General features: G+C 48.4%; 1 protein-coding gene and 1 long non-coding RNA gene across 8 annotated transcripts in view; one reads left to right on the forward strand and one right to left on the reverse strand.

Moving 5' to 3' along the window:
* LOC142604434 (uncharacterized) overlaps window positions 1-19,094 on the forward strand; it is a 31,316-nt gene extending 12,222 nt beyond the window's left edge. Inside the window, exons 1-4 of one of the 3 annotated variants that reach the window (XR_012838311.1) lie at window positions 5,472-11,076; window positions 12,043-12,119; window positions 12,538-14,371; window positions 15,413-19,094. This is a non-coding gene — a long non-coding RNA (uncharacterized LOC142604434). Of the gene's footprint in view, window positions 1-5,471; window positions 12,120-12,537; window positions 14,372-15,412 lie in introns of those variants that run through there. The other 2 variants (XR_012838310.1, XR_012838309.1) reach the window with 2 other exon arrangements.
* The window catches only part of SEPTIN9 (septin 9), a 142,545-nt gene that overhangs the window by 113,447 nt on the left and 9,279 nt on the right, over window positions 1-19,819 (reverse strand). The window contains exons 1-2 of one of the 5 annotated variants that reach the window (XM_075770968.1): window positions 14,518-14,548; window positions 3,222-3,278 (exon numbers count right to left, since the gene is read on the reverse strand). The exons of 1 other annotated variant lie outside the window; for it this stretch is intronic. In XM_075770968.1, coding sequence (XP_075627083.1) covers window positions 3,222-3,278; window positions 14,518-14,533 — 73 coding nt within the window. In that variant the 5' untranslated portion in view covers window positions 14,534-14,548. Of the gene's footprint in view, window positions 1-3,221; window positions 3,279-13,607; window positions 13,639-14,517; window positions 14,549-19,819 lie in introns of those variants that run through there. 3 more of the 5 variants (XM_075770967.1, XM_075770966.1, XM_075770973.1) reach the window with 3 other exon arrangements.

Raw genomic sequence — 19,819 nt, forward strand, 5'->3', positions numbered from 1 at the left:
CAAGCCCCAGCCATCTTCCTTGTCCTTCCAGTCCTCTAGCAGAGGTCCTCCCAGCTCCCGCTATCAGGCTGCACCCCAGGATGGTGCTCCTGTCCATGGCGAGCCACAGCCCTGAGCCGGCCCATCCTCAAGCTGCAGGGGTGAGGACCGATACGACTAGCAACGCCGTGGAAAGAGAGAGCCAGTGGTGATCTCAGCTCCACACATCTTCCACTGAACGGGCCCTGGTTTAGCTCAGCACCTCCAGGGTGCTGGACATCAGAAGGAGCTTCTGTACCACTAACTGTGGTCCTCATTACAACCCTGAGACACTTGAACACTGTCTTAACTTGGTGTCTCCTCCTTCCCAGGGCATTCCTCAGGTATGCATGATATTAACTCCACTTTTGCAGCTAAAGAAAAACAAACTGAGACAAAGCACAGGATTCCCATATCCCTAAACATAGTTACCTAAAGAAATTATGGTCCCCTATAGTCCTATGGGGATATGGGTTCCTCCAAGAAGCTTATTCTTCCCATCCTAAAGTAAGTGCTCTCAGACACTTTCTGATAGCCTCCAGCTCTCTCCTTGACCAGCCCAGACGAGTCCCAGGCTTACCTGGGACTGTGCAACAGGCCTATATGAAACAAAAACTGAAGCTCCAAAGCCCTGGAACTGCTGCTTACTGAACGACGCTGGATGCCAATGCCATACAACCGCTTTCAAAGGGACGAGAAAAATTGTGAGGAGTCACAGAATTTCCAAAAGAGAGGTCAGAGTCAGATCTCCAGGCTCCTACCGTCACCACATGCCCCGAGGCGATACATGGTCTGTGGACGACTGTGTAGCTATCCAGATCCCAAGAGCTGGTGGCTGTGGAAACGCATGTCATCCTTTTCTTTGTTTAGGGTGGCAAAGAGCCCAAAGCAACCCCCTTCTGCAATGCTTCACTTGCAACCACTGCTCAGTCATCCCAACCCCAATTTATCTTTTACAGGAATAAAAGCTTCTGAGTGCAAGGCCAGATGTGCAGAGGGGAAAATTTGGACCTGAAACAAGGGGAAATTGAGCTGCAGTTATATGGAGTCATAAATATTTACTGCAATGTAAACTGGAGCACTGAGCTGCTCATTTGATTTTTAACTTGAAAAAAAATATCAAAATTTAAAAGGTCTCTCGCCAGAAAAATGGAAAATATATAATTAGAGTCTAAAGAAAACAAGCTCGAACAAATGCGCTGTGTCTTTCAATTTAGATTCTCTAGACTCCAGCTACCTTTGGAGCTGTCCCAATTCCCCTTTCTGTCCTCAGACATACATATATGAAAACATGAGGTGCCAGGGCCAGGACTGCAACCTTAGTTTTGCACATGCAGAAGATAAACACGCACTTCAGTTCAAAAGTACCAGCTTCTGTGCTGGTGGCACAGTTTTGAAGCAGCAGCTTTGAACCGCAGCTCAGTTCTTGTGTGAACAATTGCTGCCATGAAGCTTTACCACCCACACCAATACAGCAGCTCCACACTAAATTATCACTCAATGCATTTTTCCTGCCATTTGACATTAGTTTGGAGTGCAGCGGCCCACTTTGACCATATTTACAGCTTCCTACCGATACCTCACAACATTAGGGTTGGAGATGGTAACTGAGAAGCTTCAGGTGCAGAGCAGCAAGCGTCCCAGCAGCAGGACGGCGTCACGGCGCGCCGTGTCCCGGCACCCTTGTGAGTGCCACAACGTGAATTCCTGTCCCTGTGCTTATCACTAGCGTTTGATGAGGGCCAGGCGGGCAGTGCCACAGCTCCCAGGGCGTTCAAGCGCACGCTGAACCGGACGTCTGTGACTAATCCCCATCCCACACGTGCCGATGCCTTGATACAGCAAAACGCTGAAGTCACCGCTCCAGGAAGGCATCCCGAGGGTGGCTTTCTCCTCCCACCCACACAGAGGGAAAAGCTGAAAATGTCTGTTTTGATAAGCTCATCTGGGAGCTGAGACAGGATATGAGGGCTGAGAAGATGAATTGAAATAGCAAATCGAGCCCGGAGGGAGCAACTGTGAGTGACAGAGAGACCAAGGGGTCACCACAGCAGCGGGTGAAAGCCCTGAACCAAGGATAGCCAGGAGCAGGGTGTCGAGAAGGAGAGTGGGGTTTTTGGGGAGACAGGCTGATTGCAGCAAGCAGCAGAGACGACTGTCAACATCCCAGAGAAAACAAGGAGGCAATCCCAAGGGAAGGTCACACATCCCAGAGAAGGAAACGCGAAGGAAGATCCTCATTGAAGCCAAGCATCTGCTACGAAAGATGAACGCCTGTGATCAGAGAAACATTTAGGTTGGAAAAGCCCTTTAAGATTATCGAGTCCAACAGATGCACAAGTGACTCCGACTCTGGAGACAGATGCTTCCCACAGGGGTTTGGACGGTGGAGCAGCACAGGTCCATCGGGGCAGGCAGAGCCACCCAAAGGGGTCGTCTAAGGGAAAAGCCCCGAAATGGGCTGTCTCAGCTTCCTTTTGGGTATTTTAGATAAGAGTGAAATTTTCTACTCACAGAGGATAATTTGGGTCAGGCCAATGCAGGTAAGCAGCAGGGACTTGTCCTGACCTCCACGCACACGCCAGCGGAGCGTACGGGCTCGGGCACTCGCAAGCACCCAGACGTCTGCGACTGCTTTCCCGAGGCTGGGAAACACCTTTTGCAAGAAAGAAACCCTCCCACCTGCTTCCTTCTGAATCAGAAACAGCTTCAGAAACATTAAGCTGCAATTAGGAGTGTAAATTTAGTCACGAGCACATATAATCCATAAATCTCCACTTCCAATAAAAAATAATAGCTAAGGAGAGTACGAAAGAGCTGCTAATTACAAAAGCTGTATTTCAACCTCAGGCCATTCCTGCTTTCTGTTGCCCTGTGTTAGACCCCTTGAATTGAGATAGGGCTTTCTAATTATTCTCTCTGGATCCATTATTCAGTAAGTAATTAATCTTTTATTTTATATTGCTCTCTTTTCATAGTTTTGTGGAGGGTTTGGGGTTTTTTTAAAATATAAATACACTGCTCTCTACAGCATAGAGAGGTCCGCATTTAGCGGCAGCCAGCTTTGCATTTCAAACCATGGCCACCAGACAGGAGGCAGGAGATGTGATTTCTGAGACTTACCTCTTACATTCTCTCTTCTTTATTATTTTAATTTTTTATTGGATGAGGAAATTTCAAAGAGAGAAATTCATGCAACTTACTTGGACTTGTCTGATCACTGAGTCTCCGAAGTCTCCCGCTGGAGGTCCGGGTGATTCCTAAAGCAAGAAGAAGGTTTGAATGGGCCAAGGGAGTTCACGTGAATACGTACGTGTGGAACAATCTCCCCACTATGACTCTACATCTGGTGAGGCACATTTTCTGTTGGGAACCTGTTATGCACAATCACCTCTGTGATCAAAGGACTGTTATATGCTATTTTAAACACAAAAATACCTGAAGAGAGACCTCCACCTTTCCCTGAAGATGTCAAACATTATTATTCAAACACATCAAACCCACAAATGTATTTAGGGTTTCTGGAAACACCAGAGAGAACTTCAGAAATCATTACGTGGGACATGCACCTCCACCTCTTGCTCCAGGATATTTTAACCTGGAAACAAGTGCAGCATTTCCAGAGACAGGTTTCCTTGCTGAGAGAGGAAAGCACAGGAACTGAAGGACCAGCACGTGCCCTGCACTGGCAGAGAGCTCAGCAAAGAGGTTCCTGCAAAGAAACCGCTTCCCAGAGGTGTTTGGCCTCTCCAGCCAGCTCAGTCGCGAGGACAGCGGTGGCTCCTGCGTTCAGCATCACGGGAAAGCAAGGGGTGGCTTTCTGGCTAGATTGCACCCAGCGTCCTGGGAACACGTTGTACACGAGAACCCTGTCACGGGGTTAGGCGGGCTGAAGCACAGGCTGCATCAGTGCTCCAGGCAGATGCTAAGCCAGAACACAGCATTCATCATACTCATCGGGGTAGCACACCGCTAATTCACGTGCACTGTGCTGGAGAAAGATACGTGGACATCTCAAGCCACCCGCCATCGTACATTACTTTGAAAGACAAAACACAGACACATCTGTCTCCTCCATTCCTGTACCCGTTTCAGAAAGTAATCGGTAACGCCCAGATGCCTGCCTGCCTCCCGGACTCCAGGCAAGACAGCAGGACCTGCTGGCTATGGCAACATTTCTAATCCATCAGCAACTCATTTAATTTCTCTGTCATCCCAGCTGCCTTTTTGTAAAGCGGTGATTGCCACAACGCTTGTTTCCCAGGTATGCCAAACAACTCCGCAAGAACCAGAAGTCGCCTTTGGTTAAAACCTAGCCATACGCAGAAACCGTATGTTGGTTAGTGCCTCAGTTTCTTTTTTCTTAGCACAGGAACAGTGGACACAATAAATGCAATGAACCACCTCACACGGGATGCTATAACTCCAAAACTACCTCAGATAAGATGATTTCCCAATAGTGGAATTCCCAGAACGTCTGGAAGCTCTTCAGTCTCTGGTGGGTCCTGCTAGAGGAACCACCTCAGACACCAGATGCTGGAGCTGTCGAGCTCCAGAACAGAGCCACAGAGGCTCCTCAGCTCAACACAAACCCTGTCTCTGAGCACACCAATATTTTCAATTGGGATTTCTACCCTGCAAACAGGTAAGAAACTCCCAGATTTTTGGGGTGATGTTGTTGTTTAATGATATTTAATCTGTCTTCTCACCGTCTACCAGATTGGTTGGACAATAAGCAAAGGGATTAAAACAGCACAATTTAAGCTGCAGAACGTCTCTAAACTGTGATTCGTAACATAGCCACAACCTTATAAACTTGTCAGCTGGAAGAGTGCATCCTACCAAAAAAAAAAAAAGCAAACATATAAAAGACAGGAAAACTTTCATACCAATGAGCCCTGGGATGGAGGGAGGGAAGGGAAAAGAGCTGCCTGGCACTCGACATGGAAAAAGTGTCTCACGCTCAGAAGCCTCTGCTTTTATATATATATATAAGCATGCGCATTTTCTCTCTCCCTTTCCTTTTCTAATATAAAAAGCCTCTGTGCCTACAACATCACGTGGCTGAACCGCAGGGCCAGTCCCAGGGACGTGGCCGTGCTGCCCGAGCATGGCGACGCAGGGCGAACCCCTGGCCCAGCACCGCCCGGAGCCGTCCCCCCGCTCAGCTCTGCCCCCCAAAGAGCTCTGCTCCCCAAAGGGCCAAAAATCAAGCCAGGACCGTCCACCCGCGTGCGTGAACACCCAGTCTGCCTTCAAGAGCTTTCTCTGCTTTGCAACAGGGCAAACTCAACGTGTCGTTTCCGTTACTGACAGCGAGAGAAGGGCTGAAGTTTCTGAGCTTGTGCGCTATAACCAGCATTATAAATTTTAAATATATCTTTTTCCTATTAAACCCAAGTCCCTGATTTTTTTTCTTAATTATTTTCTCCTCTCTAAACGTCTACTGTTTCTTTGGACACTAGCAAGAATGAAAAGGCGTATTTCCTCGGCTGAGTTTTAAATAGCACTTCTTCAGACAAGCTGCAAGAGCGCTCGAGTCCTGGCTGGGCTCCTTGCAGAGAACGAACACCTCTGCTTTGTCTGCGTGCAGGCAAGGTGCAGTGCTGAAACCTGGCTTTCATATTGCTCGAAAAACCAGATAAAAACGTCCCTTATGGGTGGCACGCTGAGGAACGCAGATATGGAGCCATGCTGAGCTAGTTAAATACATCCCTTTTATGTTCAAAGACTTCATTCGGTCTGCGGCAAAGAGGGATGGAAGCAGAGCGGGGAGCTTACAAGCTTGGACAGGATCGCACCGAGGAAATAGGCTTTATTCCCTTCAGCAGCGACTCCAGTGGAAAAACACACAGAGGACTTGGAGCATCCAACGCAGCACAGCCATCACAGCATCCACGTCCTGGTTGAGCCCGTACCATCTATGCAAACGTTTCTGAGCATTTGCTTATCTGCCCCATCTCACAGGTTTTCTCTGGGGGTCTGTAATTACTATTGACACCCTTTTTAAATAGATATACCCAAAGGTGGAAAAGCTGGATTGATTCGCTCTGTATTGGAGACAGCGTTAGAAGGAAGTTCTGACAGCTGTAGCTTCAACCCGCTAACAACATTAATAATACATAACAACACTGTTAATCCCCTTTCAACAAAAGGGAATAGAAGGAGCAAACAAGTAATTTGTACAGGCTGTCCAGCGCCTTAACAGCAAATCTGGAAAGAGGAGGGACCGCTACAAAGTCCAAGCCAAGCTTGCTATCTGTGATGCCCCAGTGCCCCTCCACCGAGGGAGGATCCAGACACAGTCCTGGAAAGCAGATAAACACCAGAGAAAGCTGGCAGCCTGGCAAGACAGAAGAGAAGATCTGTCCAAAAAAAAAAAAAAAAAGAGAAAATAAACGAGAAAGCAACAGCTAAAAATATGCTGCTCTGAACACACTGCCAGGAAGCCGGCAATGCGGGCAGGACCGGAGAGCATCGGCATGCTGAGCACGTTCTGGGGTTACCTCTATTTATAGCACGGAAGCAGCAGGCTGAGCCCCGGGTTTGGGCTGCGGGGCTGTGAAATGAAAAATCAAAGGTTTCCACCCCAGACACAGTGTCTATGAGTCTTCCCTCTTAACGCAGTTCAAATACCCTCAGGCCACGCTATAAATTTATTGTAGTGCACTGGACTAAGAAACAATGAAATATGCTTTATTTAGCTGAAATTAGGAATGCTTCCCCACGTCCCCAGCAGAATGACTTCAAAATGGAAGAGCCCAACAGTTAAAAATCAGTCAATCCAAGAAGAGTTCGTTCAACCCAGCGGATGTGCCGCAGCGGGACAAAGCTATGACATTCGCAGAGCTTTACCCTCACACCTCAGCTCACTGGCTGAGCAATATTTTTCTTCCCCGTTTTATAATGAACAACTAATTCCCTCCAGATCCACAGGCTGAGACCATATGGCAGCAGCAGCACCGAAGGACACCGGGCTTCGCTGGGGTCTCCTTCACAACTGCTGCAGCAAGAATCACTCCAACGGGGCTGTGTTGGTGCAAGCAAGACTTCAGCTCACGTTTAAATCACTCCTTCCAGACAATTTTGTGCTTCTTGCAGCTGCTGATATAAGGCAGTGTGGATATAAAGCATTTCACTATTGAAACAGGAGCATTTTATAGATGCTTGCCCTGATGTAGAGGGTGCAGAAATGGTGCAGGGCAGCAGGGAGACTCAATCCAGACTGCCTGGAGAAGCTGTCCTTGCTACAGCGTGACTTTTCTAGTTGGCTTTGGTGAATCTGAACCTGGTGCTAACAAGGGGACCACCAGAGATGTTCAACTCAATACAGTCAACACGTACGTTCTCCAAAACGCATCAGAGTTTGCATGATACACCCCAAACTTTCTATGTAGGCATATAATAGTAACACGACAGGCCGCTTGAGATTTATTTTCTCCTCACAGTAAGTGATCCATGCCACTACACTCATACGATGTAAAAATCAAAAGAACAAATGAGCAATTTCCATTATCAAGAGAAACCACGGGGTGAGGACAAACAATGGAGGATGTAACCCAGGAACTTGCGCTCTCTACACAGTCCAGTAAAAACAAAACCCAAACAAACTAAAGAACCCAAACCAAACAGAGGTCATGTCAGAAAGGGACAGGCCAAAACCAGCAGGAGACATCCCACACCATGCTGGAGTCAGCAAAGCGGCACCAGCTCATCTGACCCTTGCTGCTGTTAAACGTATTTACTAGTGGGTCCGAGATCAGATAATTCAGCTTCCTTCTTCACCCAGCACGAACGCGGCAGGGTGTCCAGACAGCTCTGGAGATGTGTCTCCATCCAAGACCAATTTCCTCCCACAGACGTTTCCGTGCTCCCGGCTCCCCGGAGCTCTCTCCTGGAGAGTACAGGTCTGGGCCAAGTCATGGAGCCATCCCTAGACTCCACCAACTTCGGCAGCGGCATGGTGAGAGACAACCCCCCCCAGCAGAACACTTCAGAGGTGTCTCCAGCACCTACACAAACACCAGCATTTTAGAGCTGGCTCCCTCCAGGGCAGGATCTGCACCAGCCTGCACTCTGCAGAGGCACCCAGTCCCACCTCCTCTAATCCATCTTGCCCTTTGCTATGTCCTCAGGCCATCCTGCTGTCGGCTAGGGAGGATATAAGATGACAGCACAGATGTCACCTCGTTTGCCCTGCAGCAGATGCAGACTGGCACAGGTACCGGCGCAAACTGCTGGGACAGAGTTCTCCACTCCCTTTTAGGATGTGCATATCCACGGCAACACTCTTAGGACCATCCGTTTGGGACCATACATGGTGTGAAATTATCTCATTTCATCTACTTCACGGGTACCATTGAGACAGTGGGCAAGAGAATTACCTTCACCGGCAGCTGTATTTCATCCTGCTTCACACAGACAAGCTCTAAAAGCTCCTTAGATAAAAGAAATGGAGAAGACTTCATCCATAACAAGGCCTGGAGCTGTTAGCAGAGGGAGGATAAACCACACATGGTTTGATCCACACTGCACAACCACCACCTCGGTGGCTGCTCCAACATACCAGACTAGCTGCTGGGGACTGATCTGCAAAGTTTTAATGCTGACATAGGACATCACCTTCAGAGGTGGAGTCCTGCACATGGAGATGTGGGCATCACTGGAGACAGCTGGGGACAGAGAGGCTCTGGAGGAGCTGAGGACTATGAGGGAGAGACGTCTGCTTGCAGAGTAGCAAAGGAAGAAGAATCTATTGATTCAAGCCTGAGTCCAATGAACCACACAATTACAACTTCACTTCTATTAACTTGAAATCCACTTGCAACATTAACCTCAAAAGGAATACGTTTAAGAAAAGGGAAAAAAATTCATGTTCATTTCCAGCACTAATCAGAAACACGCACTGAAGAATAAAAGACACTTTTCCAGATTCTGTGTAATAGAGACTCTTTCCAAAGAAGCTGAGCATAGCTAGAAAAAAAAAAAGCCCTTCAACCCATGTGCATGGTTTCATTCTGGATCAAATCTCTCTGGCAGCAAAGGGAGCTTTCACTGGGATGGAGGGATGCCGATGCAATGGAGGGATGCCGTTCCCATGGGGTACCGATTACAGATTGAGGAGCAGACCACTACCTTCTCCAACACAGCTAACCCCTCATGGGCGCACCAACAAGCTGTATGTGTCTAGGTTGAAGGCTAAGCATAGACCATACGGTCTGAACCACCAGCAACCATTTCACTTATGTGGGAGCTGGATATCATCAAGCTGGGGCCAGACAAGACTGCTAATCAGCACAGCACCATTAACACAAGTGGAGCCATGAGTTCACACATAGAAAGAACCCAGCCCGGGGCTGGATAACAGATAACCCTCAAGGAAAGCACAGGAAAATCGGTCATAGCAAGATGCATATATTCCTACCACAATGTTATACTTCTGGCAGATGCCAAACACATTCTAACACCAAAAAAATGCTCCAAAAGCTTTTGCTAATGCTAAGAGGCAGCAAGAATTAAGCCTCAATTTTTCCAACATTAGAAAGGCTTCCCCAAGCCCAGAGCTCCTGGCCACAGCAAAGAGCTAAGTTAGGTAGAAGGACCAGTCTTGCACACAGTGGTAGAAGATGACAGGAGACCCAGCACTTTAACTTTGGCTCAAGTCCAGGCTTTGATTCACAATTTTAATTCAAATTAAACTGTAGTAACTCTCAGGAAAATCAATTGATGCATCCATAGAGCTCAAGGCCAGAAAATTGCCTTGACTGACCTGTAAAACCCACACGGCACATTTTTATCCAGTCATCCTGAATTCAAGCTCGTACTTGAGCAAAGTTTTGGCTTTTCAGAGACATTCAATCTCAACGTCAAGATTAAAACATTGGAGTGACCCCAAGTGTTTTGGCAAGTGGCTCAATAGTTAAAAAGACCTTCAAACAGCAGAAAGACCATGGCTCTTCCCCGCACTTTTCTTCTGAGGTGAGCAAACTCAATCCTCAGATACTCATTTAACAGAAATAAGATCATTTCACTGCTCTTTGTGATGGTCTGTTCTTTACTGCCCACAAAATCCTCACAGCTGATAGTCATTCAGAGATATGCTGGACAACCATGAAAGCACACCAGAAAAAAAAATAAATTAGCACAAGCAGTTTTTCATATGAAAAAGCACGTTAGTCATCATCTGCGATCCTTCTGGTTGGAGTGTTTCAGTAATCTGCCCGGGCAGCAGAGGGGATGCCACGTCACCACACTGACACATCGGATGACTTGTACAAATGCGTATTTATAACGCGAGTATCCACACAAATTGAAAGGAACTGGAAAAACAGGCCTTTTGCATGTACTGTCAGTTTTGCTGGGTTATGCGATTCTTTTACTTAGCAGCAGGAGGGAAGGGAAAAGAATTTATAGAGGAACAGAAAACTGTTGTCAAGCTGTACTAATTGGGAATGGACCTGGTAACTGCTGTCAAGTCTAAAATCACTTCCAGTTCACTGTTGAAGCTAACCAGACTGCCAAAGAGATCTTGTCCCTCTGAACTTACCCTGTCTTCACCATGCTCCTCATTTGCTCACAGTCCTTAGCTTCTGAAATCCAAGAGGGAGAAGCAGCAGGACCTAAGAGCTACACCAAACAGCATCCTCACGGCATTTTCACTAAACAAGGAGGTTCTGCAAGAGTATGTCACAGAGCTCGCAAAGCCATCGTGAGAGCAGCTTGGATCTGGTCCCATCTGTTTCTGCAGAACCTGCAGCATCCCAGCAGAGATGGGAAGGAGGGAAGGCGTCTGAACTCAGCCAAGCTGCAGCCTTGCTCAAAGAAGGAAATATTCAAACTCTTACATTAACCAGCTGCCACGAGAGCTTCCAGCAAGTTAGAAATGTGTCAGTTAATCATTAACATTAATAGCACAAGAGTTCCCGGGAGCCTGAATGGATGAGGGATAAGGCTTAGCACGCAGAGCATGATGCAAATGCAAACAAAGAACAAAACAAACGATCACTGCTCATCCTTTGTCTTCCAAAAAACCCTCAAACCTTTACAGCATCCAGACTTGTGAGTGCACCTAACTTTCTCAGGTTTGTCTGGCAATGACCATGGATTAGCTGGGAAAAAACACTGTCAGATTTGAAGGAGGGGAAAGGAATTTTAAAACTGCAATGTGGTATTTCCATATGGATCAAATACTCCCCAGACACCCCGCAGCTCTCCTCCCCACTCCCCGTAACACTCTGGCTCTGACCGTACAGGAGAACTCCTGGTGCAAACTGCCCAGCCCAGCATCTGGCTCTGCCGCGCTCTGACACTACGCACAGCTTTAGCACACTAAGCAGCAATACGTTACTTCAGATTAAAAAAAAAATAATAATCCTTACTTAGATTTTAAATCAATTTCTTGCCGCCTTCATGCAATCTCAACCCAATCTAAATTTTATTTTTCAGCCACAGCATTTGCTCAGTAGCCACTCACCGCTTCCCTGCTCTTGTTTCAGACACAGAACTCCCAAAACTCCTTGTGTTTCAGAGGGTTCCCCCCCACAACAAACATCACTGGATTTATCATCGGAGCCCTGTAAGCCCGGGGCTGCCATCAGGATGTAATACAGACCCCTTCTGTTTGCCAGGCTCTGAAAGGCAAATGTTGATTTTTCCCAGAGAGGGATGGGGGTGTATAAAGGAGAAAAGCTGAGAACAAAGAGGCAGTGGCTCACTACCCAAAGGGCTGCCGACGACAGCGGGCAGAGGTTGGGGTCCTCCTGAGCCCGGGTGACCCACCAGACTGACCCACCGGGCTGCGTGGCGGAGGCGTGCCAGCGCCTGCAGCTAACAGGACACCCAGAGCAGACCTGGCCCCTTCAGACTCCCCAGCCTGAGTGAGCAACTCCACATTCACAGCCGGGGGAGATAAAGGGCAGCCTTTGGCTTTGAGACCAGTGTCTGACTCCAAAGATGCTGCAAAGGGAAAAACTCAGCCAAGGATTTTACTTCGATGCAAACATGCACGTCCAAGTCTCACTCCAGACTCGTGACAAAGCGCCCTTTTCCTCCGCCCAGTACAAGAGATGCTCCATCAAGTCTGGCCACTTGACTGAGAACAGGTAATCTTGGAAAAGCATTCAGCTCAGCAGACCACGGTCACCTTTCTCTCTGCATCGAACATCCACACAAACGTACTTTGGGCTACAAACGCTACCTGCAGCCCTTTCACCCGAGCATCCCTAGCGTAGCAGCAGCCAGAACACACACACGCACACTTTGCAATCATGTGTTTGTACAGTGACGAGTCTGGATCGCTTTGGTAGGAGCCCTGCGATCCTCTGATACTATGCAGGGGCTTCCTGACTTTCAGGCAACCAAGATCCAAGGTGCAGTTCAGAAACCAGCTCCCTGGGTAGCCCTACACAACAAATTTAAGCTCAGAAATGCAGCTGCTCCCTTGGGACATCAAAAATCCACATTCTCACATTTGTCTTTAACCCCAACTCCAGTAGCATCTTGATTCTCTGCTTGTTCCAGGCTAACCTGCCCTAGGAAGATGCCGAGGTGGGCGGCCAGGGAGGACCAGCTCGGCTGCAGGGGCAAAGCCGTCTGCAGAGAGAGGAGTCAGGAACCGCTCCGCTGCCATCACGGCTCTACCACGACTCATTGCACATCACTTTCCTCCTCCACATATCCTTTTCTCTGCCTGTAAAATGAGGTGTCAAACACTTCCCCTGCTTATAGGAGCAGGAAGGATATCTTATTTAATGTTTTTTACATTTTAGCTGTAAAGAATGATTCAGGCACTATCTATAGATTACTGAGATGATGTCCATTGTCCTTAAACATCAGGGAAGGAGGGAAGTTACAATTTGAGACTATGATGAAGCCCTGGACCCATACAATTGCGGGTTTTCTCCTCTTAAGTCTGCCCTAGAAGTAGCCAAGGCAATCCAGTTTCATAAGCTAGTAACATTCTTTGAATGTTTTCCCTTGTATCTTACAATTATATTTAATAGTGGCTGCAGCAGGGAAATTGGAATAGAAGAGAACTTCAGCCAATTTTTAGGACGTATTTGAGTGCCTAATGTTGCAGATCACCTTACACTAGAGTTTGCAAAAGCGCCTTTACAAACTGTAGTTAACTTCACCTCTATCTTGAGGGCTGAAACGCATCTTAAAAATGTCAATGCCACATTTGCAGTTCTCTCTTCCATCTCCAAGTCAGACACCCACAGAAAGGCCGACCGCAGTCTCAAAGTCAGCTACACGAGTAGCTTAAGGCTTTATCTGTGAGGGGTCAGCAGTCCATGCTGAGATTAAATTTCCTGTGAGCTCCCCCTCTCCCCCCAGTCTCTCCCATATGAAGCATTTAAAGGCATTTGATGGAGGACCAGGTTCTCAGAAGGACCCACTGCCCACGCTGAGCCCCAGAACGTGTCTGCTGTGTCCTGCTCCTGCACATCAGAGGAGCAAGGCACTCAGTACAAAAGCACTAAATGAGTTTAAAAACAAGATGTAGAATCAATACATAAACATTCATATCTTATTGGTTCATCCTTTTAAATCTTTGTACAGGACAAAATAATTCCAGACCCAACACCTACCTTTCTGCCAAGCCATGCTCGCCAGCAGTCAGCTCTACAGAGGGGCAGCCAGAAAATTAAAAATAGGTTCTTTTAAATAAACCCCAGCTGTAGGAACCACCTCTACTTGATACTACTCCATGATTACACACTCTTCTCCCCAGGTACCAAGCGGTCCCAGTGCAACTCATTCCTCTAATGGGTTTCTGCAGCTGCCAGCAATGGAAAGGTGAAGCACCTGGCACCGCCGAACAGCTCAGCCCTGGCACAAAGCAGAGTGAAATCACTCCTGGCACAGGTGAAAACTGTTTCAAAGCACGGAGCACTGCCTGCAGCCTCTAAGGAAGCTTTTCTCTCTTAAAAGAGGGCTCACAGAAGGAGACACAAAGCCTATTCTGTAGGCGTTGGTGAAAGGCAGCATTGTACGTGGAACATGGCATGCTCGGGGTAAGGGAGCCGGGCAGTGGAGGTTCGGGTCCAATCCAGAACCCCTCCCTCAAGTCACTCACCCCAAAGACACAGATGTGCAGCCTCCACTGTAAAAAATCCTCAGAGAAAAAAAAAGGCAATTTCTGCTATTTCTGTAACAAATACACACATATGCACAGAACCGAGGTCAGCTTTGTGCTGGTGTGGATTCTCCCCTGGAAGCTCAGCCTGCAGCTGCTGAGCACCCCAAACCACCATGCACCAACTCCCAGCACCGCCGAGGCCTTGCTCTGTGCTAAGCAGCAGCACGAGAGGATTCCCAACGTGGTGAAGGTTATGGACTTGCACCTTAAGCCGTAAGTAATGAACCACACTGCGTGCAAAGCGCCGTAGTGAATGCACAGGCTGCTGCCAGCCAAACCTGAGAGGTTCCTCTGTCTGGAGACTCAGGTCACTTCTGATGACCCCTACACCACCGTCAGAGTTTGTTAGACAGGCTGACCTTTGGTGCATGGCATCCTTCGCAGTCAGAGGACTCCAGGGGATCCGTGACACTGCTATGTCCCTCCAGCCCAAACCTGCCCCGACCCTTTGCTTCCCCCCACGGGAGCATCGCCCAGGCAGGAACCTCCCTCCCCCGTCCAGAGCTGCGGGATCGACTAGGGGCTGAGGGAGGATGCTCTGGGGGGTGTCAAAATTCCAGCCTTATCTCCAGAGGCTGAGATCACGGGTAGAAAAATGTTTCTGTGTTGTCTCAGGAAGCTTCCTCCTGGCACCCCTCTTCCTCTCCACGAAAGCACCTCTTTGTGAACGGTTTTGGAGTCAAAGAACGTTCACTGGTACAGGCTAAATGTATTTACCGTTTGTGAGACATCAGATCTGCAACGGTGCCTGTCCTCAGAGCGACCCAGCTATTCCTCAACCAGCCATGTCCTGAGCAGGTTGGGGGGGGGAGCAGCCCCAGCTGCACAGAGGGATGCTGTTGCTTCTTCGGAAAACTGCCAGCACACCAAGCAAACTGCTGCAAACTGGTGGCCACGTCCTCGAGCGTCTGTAAAGGAAGGATGCCCACTATTTTGGAGACCTCTGGTTATTATCCCAAGGCCTGGATTTGACTCTGCTCTGCCACAGATACCTGTGAGCCTCAGGGCAGCACCCGCCCGAGCGTTTGCACATTAAACATCTGCAGGAGCCCCGGACACCCTCCCCAGTCAGCAGAGGAGCCAGGCACTGCGGCCCATGAGTCACCTCCACCCCAAGATGGAGGTGGGAGATAGGGTGATTCATCTGACAGCCCCTGGCTGGAGACAGGCTGCAGGGACCAGCTCTGATGCAGAGAGCTGCTTTTAGATGGCTCAACTTGGGCAAAATTAAATTCCACCTTGGTTTTTTTCCAGGCCTCAGTCCTCTAATACAGGATATTAGCTCTCTCCGAGCTTGATGATCAACATCTGAAGACAAGTACAGGAATAGGAAGCACTTTTGTTATCTGCACAGTCATTAGACAAAGGAGCAGGAGTCAGGATATCTGATTATACCCCAACCTGGCCACAGGAACCCAATGAAGCAGCTTGTTTCTCTGCAGACCAGGTTCCTCGGCAATAAAGTGGACGTAAGCATATATCTTTCACAAAGGATTTCACTTGGGAAGGCTTTGGGAGCACAGGAGAAAAGGGGATGGTTATTCACAAAGCACGTGCCCTGGGGACAGACAGCAAGGTCACTGCCAGGTGGCTCTGTGCTCCAGGAGAAGGTGAGAAACAGCCATGTCCCTCTCCAGAGGGAATCGTCACCGCTCGCGTCCTAAGTTTCCTGTGAGTAAACAAAACATTGACCTCCAGGGCTCCTGGGCATCTGTCACCGCCAGTTTATTCCATAAGAAAGTGAAATTAAAAAAAAAAAAAACAAACAAACCTGCAGCTGAAACAGTGTTTAATCTTGCAAAGATTATGATTACATGATTTGAAAAGCAGAGGAGGCTGTTAAGCCCCCCAAAGCAGAGGTCTTTACTTGGTTTATAGTCTCATTTTGCCCATAATCTATAGGCAACAGGGCTTGGATGCTTCCAGGATGTTCTGAGGGGCTGTGCCAAGGCAGTTTTTAATCCAAAACCTGATCTCCCAGCTGTGTTTTGACCTAAGGATCATCCATTAATCATCAGACATGGGAAATAGAGAGTTTATAAAAAGATGAAGATGATCCCAAGTGGGAATGAAATGCCTGTATTTTAGACAATATTAGAATTCAAATTAATCCTGATACACTGGAAACGGACAACAAACTGAAACCCCAAATAAGATGCAATGTGATTCAGCAAGGAGCGGCACAAAGGTCTAATCTACACATCAGACTCCCTCAAGTCAGCGGTTGCAGGAGGATCCTACAAAAGATTCATATCCTACGTGGGCTGAAGTGCCTGATTTTATCATCATCAACTACAGAAATACCATAGGGTGACAAGTGCTCCAGGCAGGTGCTTGCAGGAGGGTGGGATGGTGGTGACTGCAAGTTGAGGTGTGGAAGGCAGCCTGTCAGAGCCCTGTAAATGAGATGGCCAGCAGCATCCGGACTCAGCGCCAGAAGTTCACCTCATAGATGATGAGAATTAGAGCCATTGCCTTTGCAACCCTCTAACGCTGTGCCCTGGATCCTCAATGTGAAAATCCACCAGGTGCCAGGCAGAGCAGCTCTGCTTCAAGAGTTTGTCTATCTGGGGTCCTACCACGCCCTAAGGTTTCCCTCCTGCGTAAGGAGCCAGGACCGATCAGCTACACGAAGAGAACCAGAAAACCTGACCACGCGTGGCCAGCCTTGCAGCTAGCAGCCTGCTCCCATGAGATCCGCACGGCTGACTGCTCTCGCAGACTGCCCCGTCCCTGCAGCCCTACCAGCACCGAGGGAGCAGCAGAGCCTCATGGAAACACCCAGAGATCCCCCACTCCAAGGGTTAACAGGAGGTCCTCCAGGCTGTGGAGGACATAATCATAAGCCATGATTTTTGCCTTGAAACTGTATCTTGGAATTGGACAAGGTGCTGCACGCCACCTGCTCCAGCTCCACGTGACAGCCAGGTATTTGCTTAGAAACGCAAACAAACCCACCCCAGCAAGCTTTGTGCTCTCCTAGAAATTCAAACAAGGTCACCTCCAGATGGATAGCAGGACAGCACGGAACAGTCCTAGGTAAAGCAGCCCTGGCAGCCCACAGTCAGCGGAGACGAGGCTGTGAGGAAGGAGAAACCCTGCCAACGAGTTGTGGGTTATCTGAGCAGCCTACTCTCCATATGCAGTCACCGTTTATTGCCATACTGAGCACAAGATCAGTATTTTTAACACCGTGTCTCCTCCTTTTCTGACCCGCTGTTCTCTACCCAGTGACACCTTTTGCAACAAACCATGTAGATATAAAAAGAATATGCAACTTCTGGTCCTGAATGCTCCTGACCTAAGAAACCAGAGAGAGTTTTCCCTGTGGTGGTCAGTTCTGCTGTCCAGCTGAGAAGAGTTAAAACCCCACACGTACTAAGGCATGTTAAAGGAGGCATGGGTCCCACACGTAGGGGGTCTGGGCTCCGTCTGACAAGTTCAAAGAGAGCCCTGTGCCCTCTACCTGGGCTATGATTATACAAGGGAAGGTTCGAAGACAAAGCTAAAAACTCTTTATGGCTCCGGTGCTATTCATGGGGAAGGTTAATCCCTATGCAGATGTCCAACCTTGCTGTGAAGTGTTCACAGAGCAGAAATTACCAATAAAAATTTCTTTCTGTAGTCATGAGAACTCACACTACCTCACCAGACTATTTATAACAACATTTATAAAATATAAATGCAATTGTAACATAATTCAAGGGTTACCTGTATGGCTCTAACCCTCTCAGAGGCTATCACAGTTGGCTTCCAGCAATTCTTCCCAGTATGCCCCAGTAAAACTTCTGGCTGTTCTAATTCATCCTAGCACATAACTCTGAAGAAATTGTTTCCTGTCTTTATGTTTTCTCTTACATCCTTACAAGATTTGATGCTTTCTACTCTTCCTCCCCAAGAGCTGACCAACTTTGGCCCAGAAGCACGCAGAACCTGGCTCACCTCCTGCCCCCGTCTTCCTCGCCTTCAGTACATGTTGGGACAGAGCTGCAGAAATGCTCACAATGTCCATAAATGCCCCCCATTCAAACCCCAGGGCAAAGACCAATATGCCATGGCTCACACCCTGCTCCTGGGGTGTCTGAGGAGGAAACACGCTCAGTTCACTAGCGAAGTTGTTTCCTTCCTTGCATCTCTGCTCCCTCCCCTCAAGCCCGGCAGCACTGCGGGCTGTGCCGTCCGCTGGGTCTGCACCCACCTTGCCCACCCTTGCTCCTGCTTGTCCGTGCTCCTGTACTGGTCTTCCCCCATCAATCTCCACTGGTGGACATGGTCTGCCAGCACGGCTTCTGGTTTTCCATCCGCTGACCCATGCCCCTGCCTACACCTGACGCTTCTCACCCCCGCTACACCTCTCAGTAGCAGTCTGTCCATCAGATGGAGGGGCTTTGGGCACAGTAATGTCTCCACAGGGATAGGAATGAGGACACTTTTTATTTTTACCCAGGCGCAAGGTCACATTTTGCTCCTAGCTCCCCAGGGGCTGTGTGACTATGCCCTGGACCGACCTTCCAGTTCCTTGCTTCCCAGTGTCCGGAGCCACTAACCCTCACTCTGTGTTACAAACTCTGCCAACAGCAGCCCTCAAACTGTCCACCAAGGAACAGCAGTAGTCTGTAAAAGGGTTTAATGCAGATGCCTGCAATAATAAGCACCCAGTACACTGACACGGGAGGTTTTTCTGGCTCATATCCATTCCCAGGGGCTCCCATACTTATATTCATGGCCCAAAGGACATAAAAGGCTCAGTAAGATCTGGACATTATTCCAGACACGTATTATGAAACAAATTTTCACTATTCCCTCTCCACCACACTCAAGCACAGGGCTCTAACTTTTCCCACGATGATCTTAAACTTAGCAAAGCCAAACACACACAAACAAACCCCCACAGCCACAGACATCCTCCTGCCCTCTCCCCACTGCACACACTGTCTGAAAAGCCTGGCACGTATTTTGAGACATCAACGTCCAATGCTGATTTCCTACAGCACGGCTGGTCCGTGAAGGAGCACGCACAGAGAGAAGAGAAGCTCTGCCGCAGAGGCAGGTTTGAAACCTCCACCGATGGATCAAACTCGCAAGGGCTGAGCTCATCCTTCCCAACATGAACTCATCGCTCCCAACATTAACTGCAGGAATCAGCTGTCAGGTTATTTCACATCACTGTTGGGAGGTTTATCTGACAAAAGCCCACTCCAGGAAATAAATCACAGCTTTGCACTGCAGCTGCCAAGCAGGACAGGAGAGACCACCCAAGCCATGACATCCCCCGACAACCCGCAGCACTTTCCGTGGGACTCGCCAACTGAAGCATCTCACTTGTCAGTACAGCAATTTGGGAAAGCATTTACAGATGCAGATGTAGCTGAATGACAATTAACGTCAAAGGGCAATTAGCTACAGTAATGTTAGTCCTTCAGGCTGCATAAGTCTGAACTGGTCGGTAAATACTCAACTGTTCTGAGAGTCATAACCTATTTGCTAAAAATAAATATTAAAAAAAGAGGCATTTGAAATCCCATGGTAGGATGTGGTGGTTTTGGTACAGCTTGGGCACAGCTCAAACTCGCATTTCTCAGTGTTATGCCCAATTTGATAAAACATGCTCTCTTAGACATGTGAAGGGAGGACACCAAAGGGGGGGGAAAAACCCCTTCA

The sequence above is a fragment of the Balearica regulorum genome, chromosome 18 (assembly GCF_011004875.1).
Source record: "Balearica regulorum gibbericeps isolate bBalReg1 chromosome 18, bBalReg1.pri, whole genome shotgun sequence".
Taxonomy (NCBI): domain Eukaryota; kingdom Metazoa; phylum Chordata; class Aves; order Gruiformes; family Gruidae; genus Balearica; species Balearica regulorum.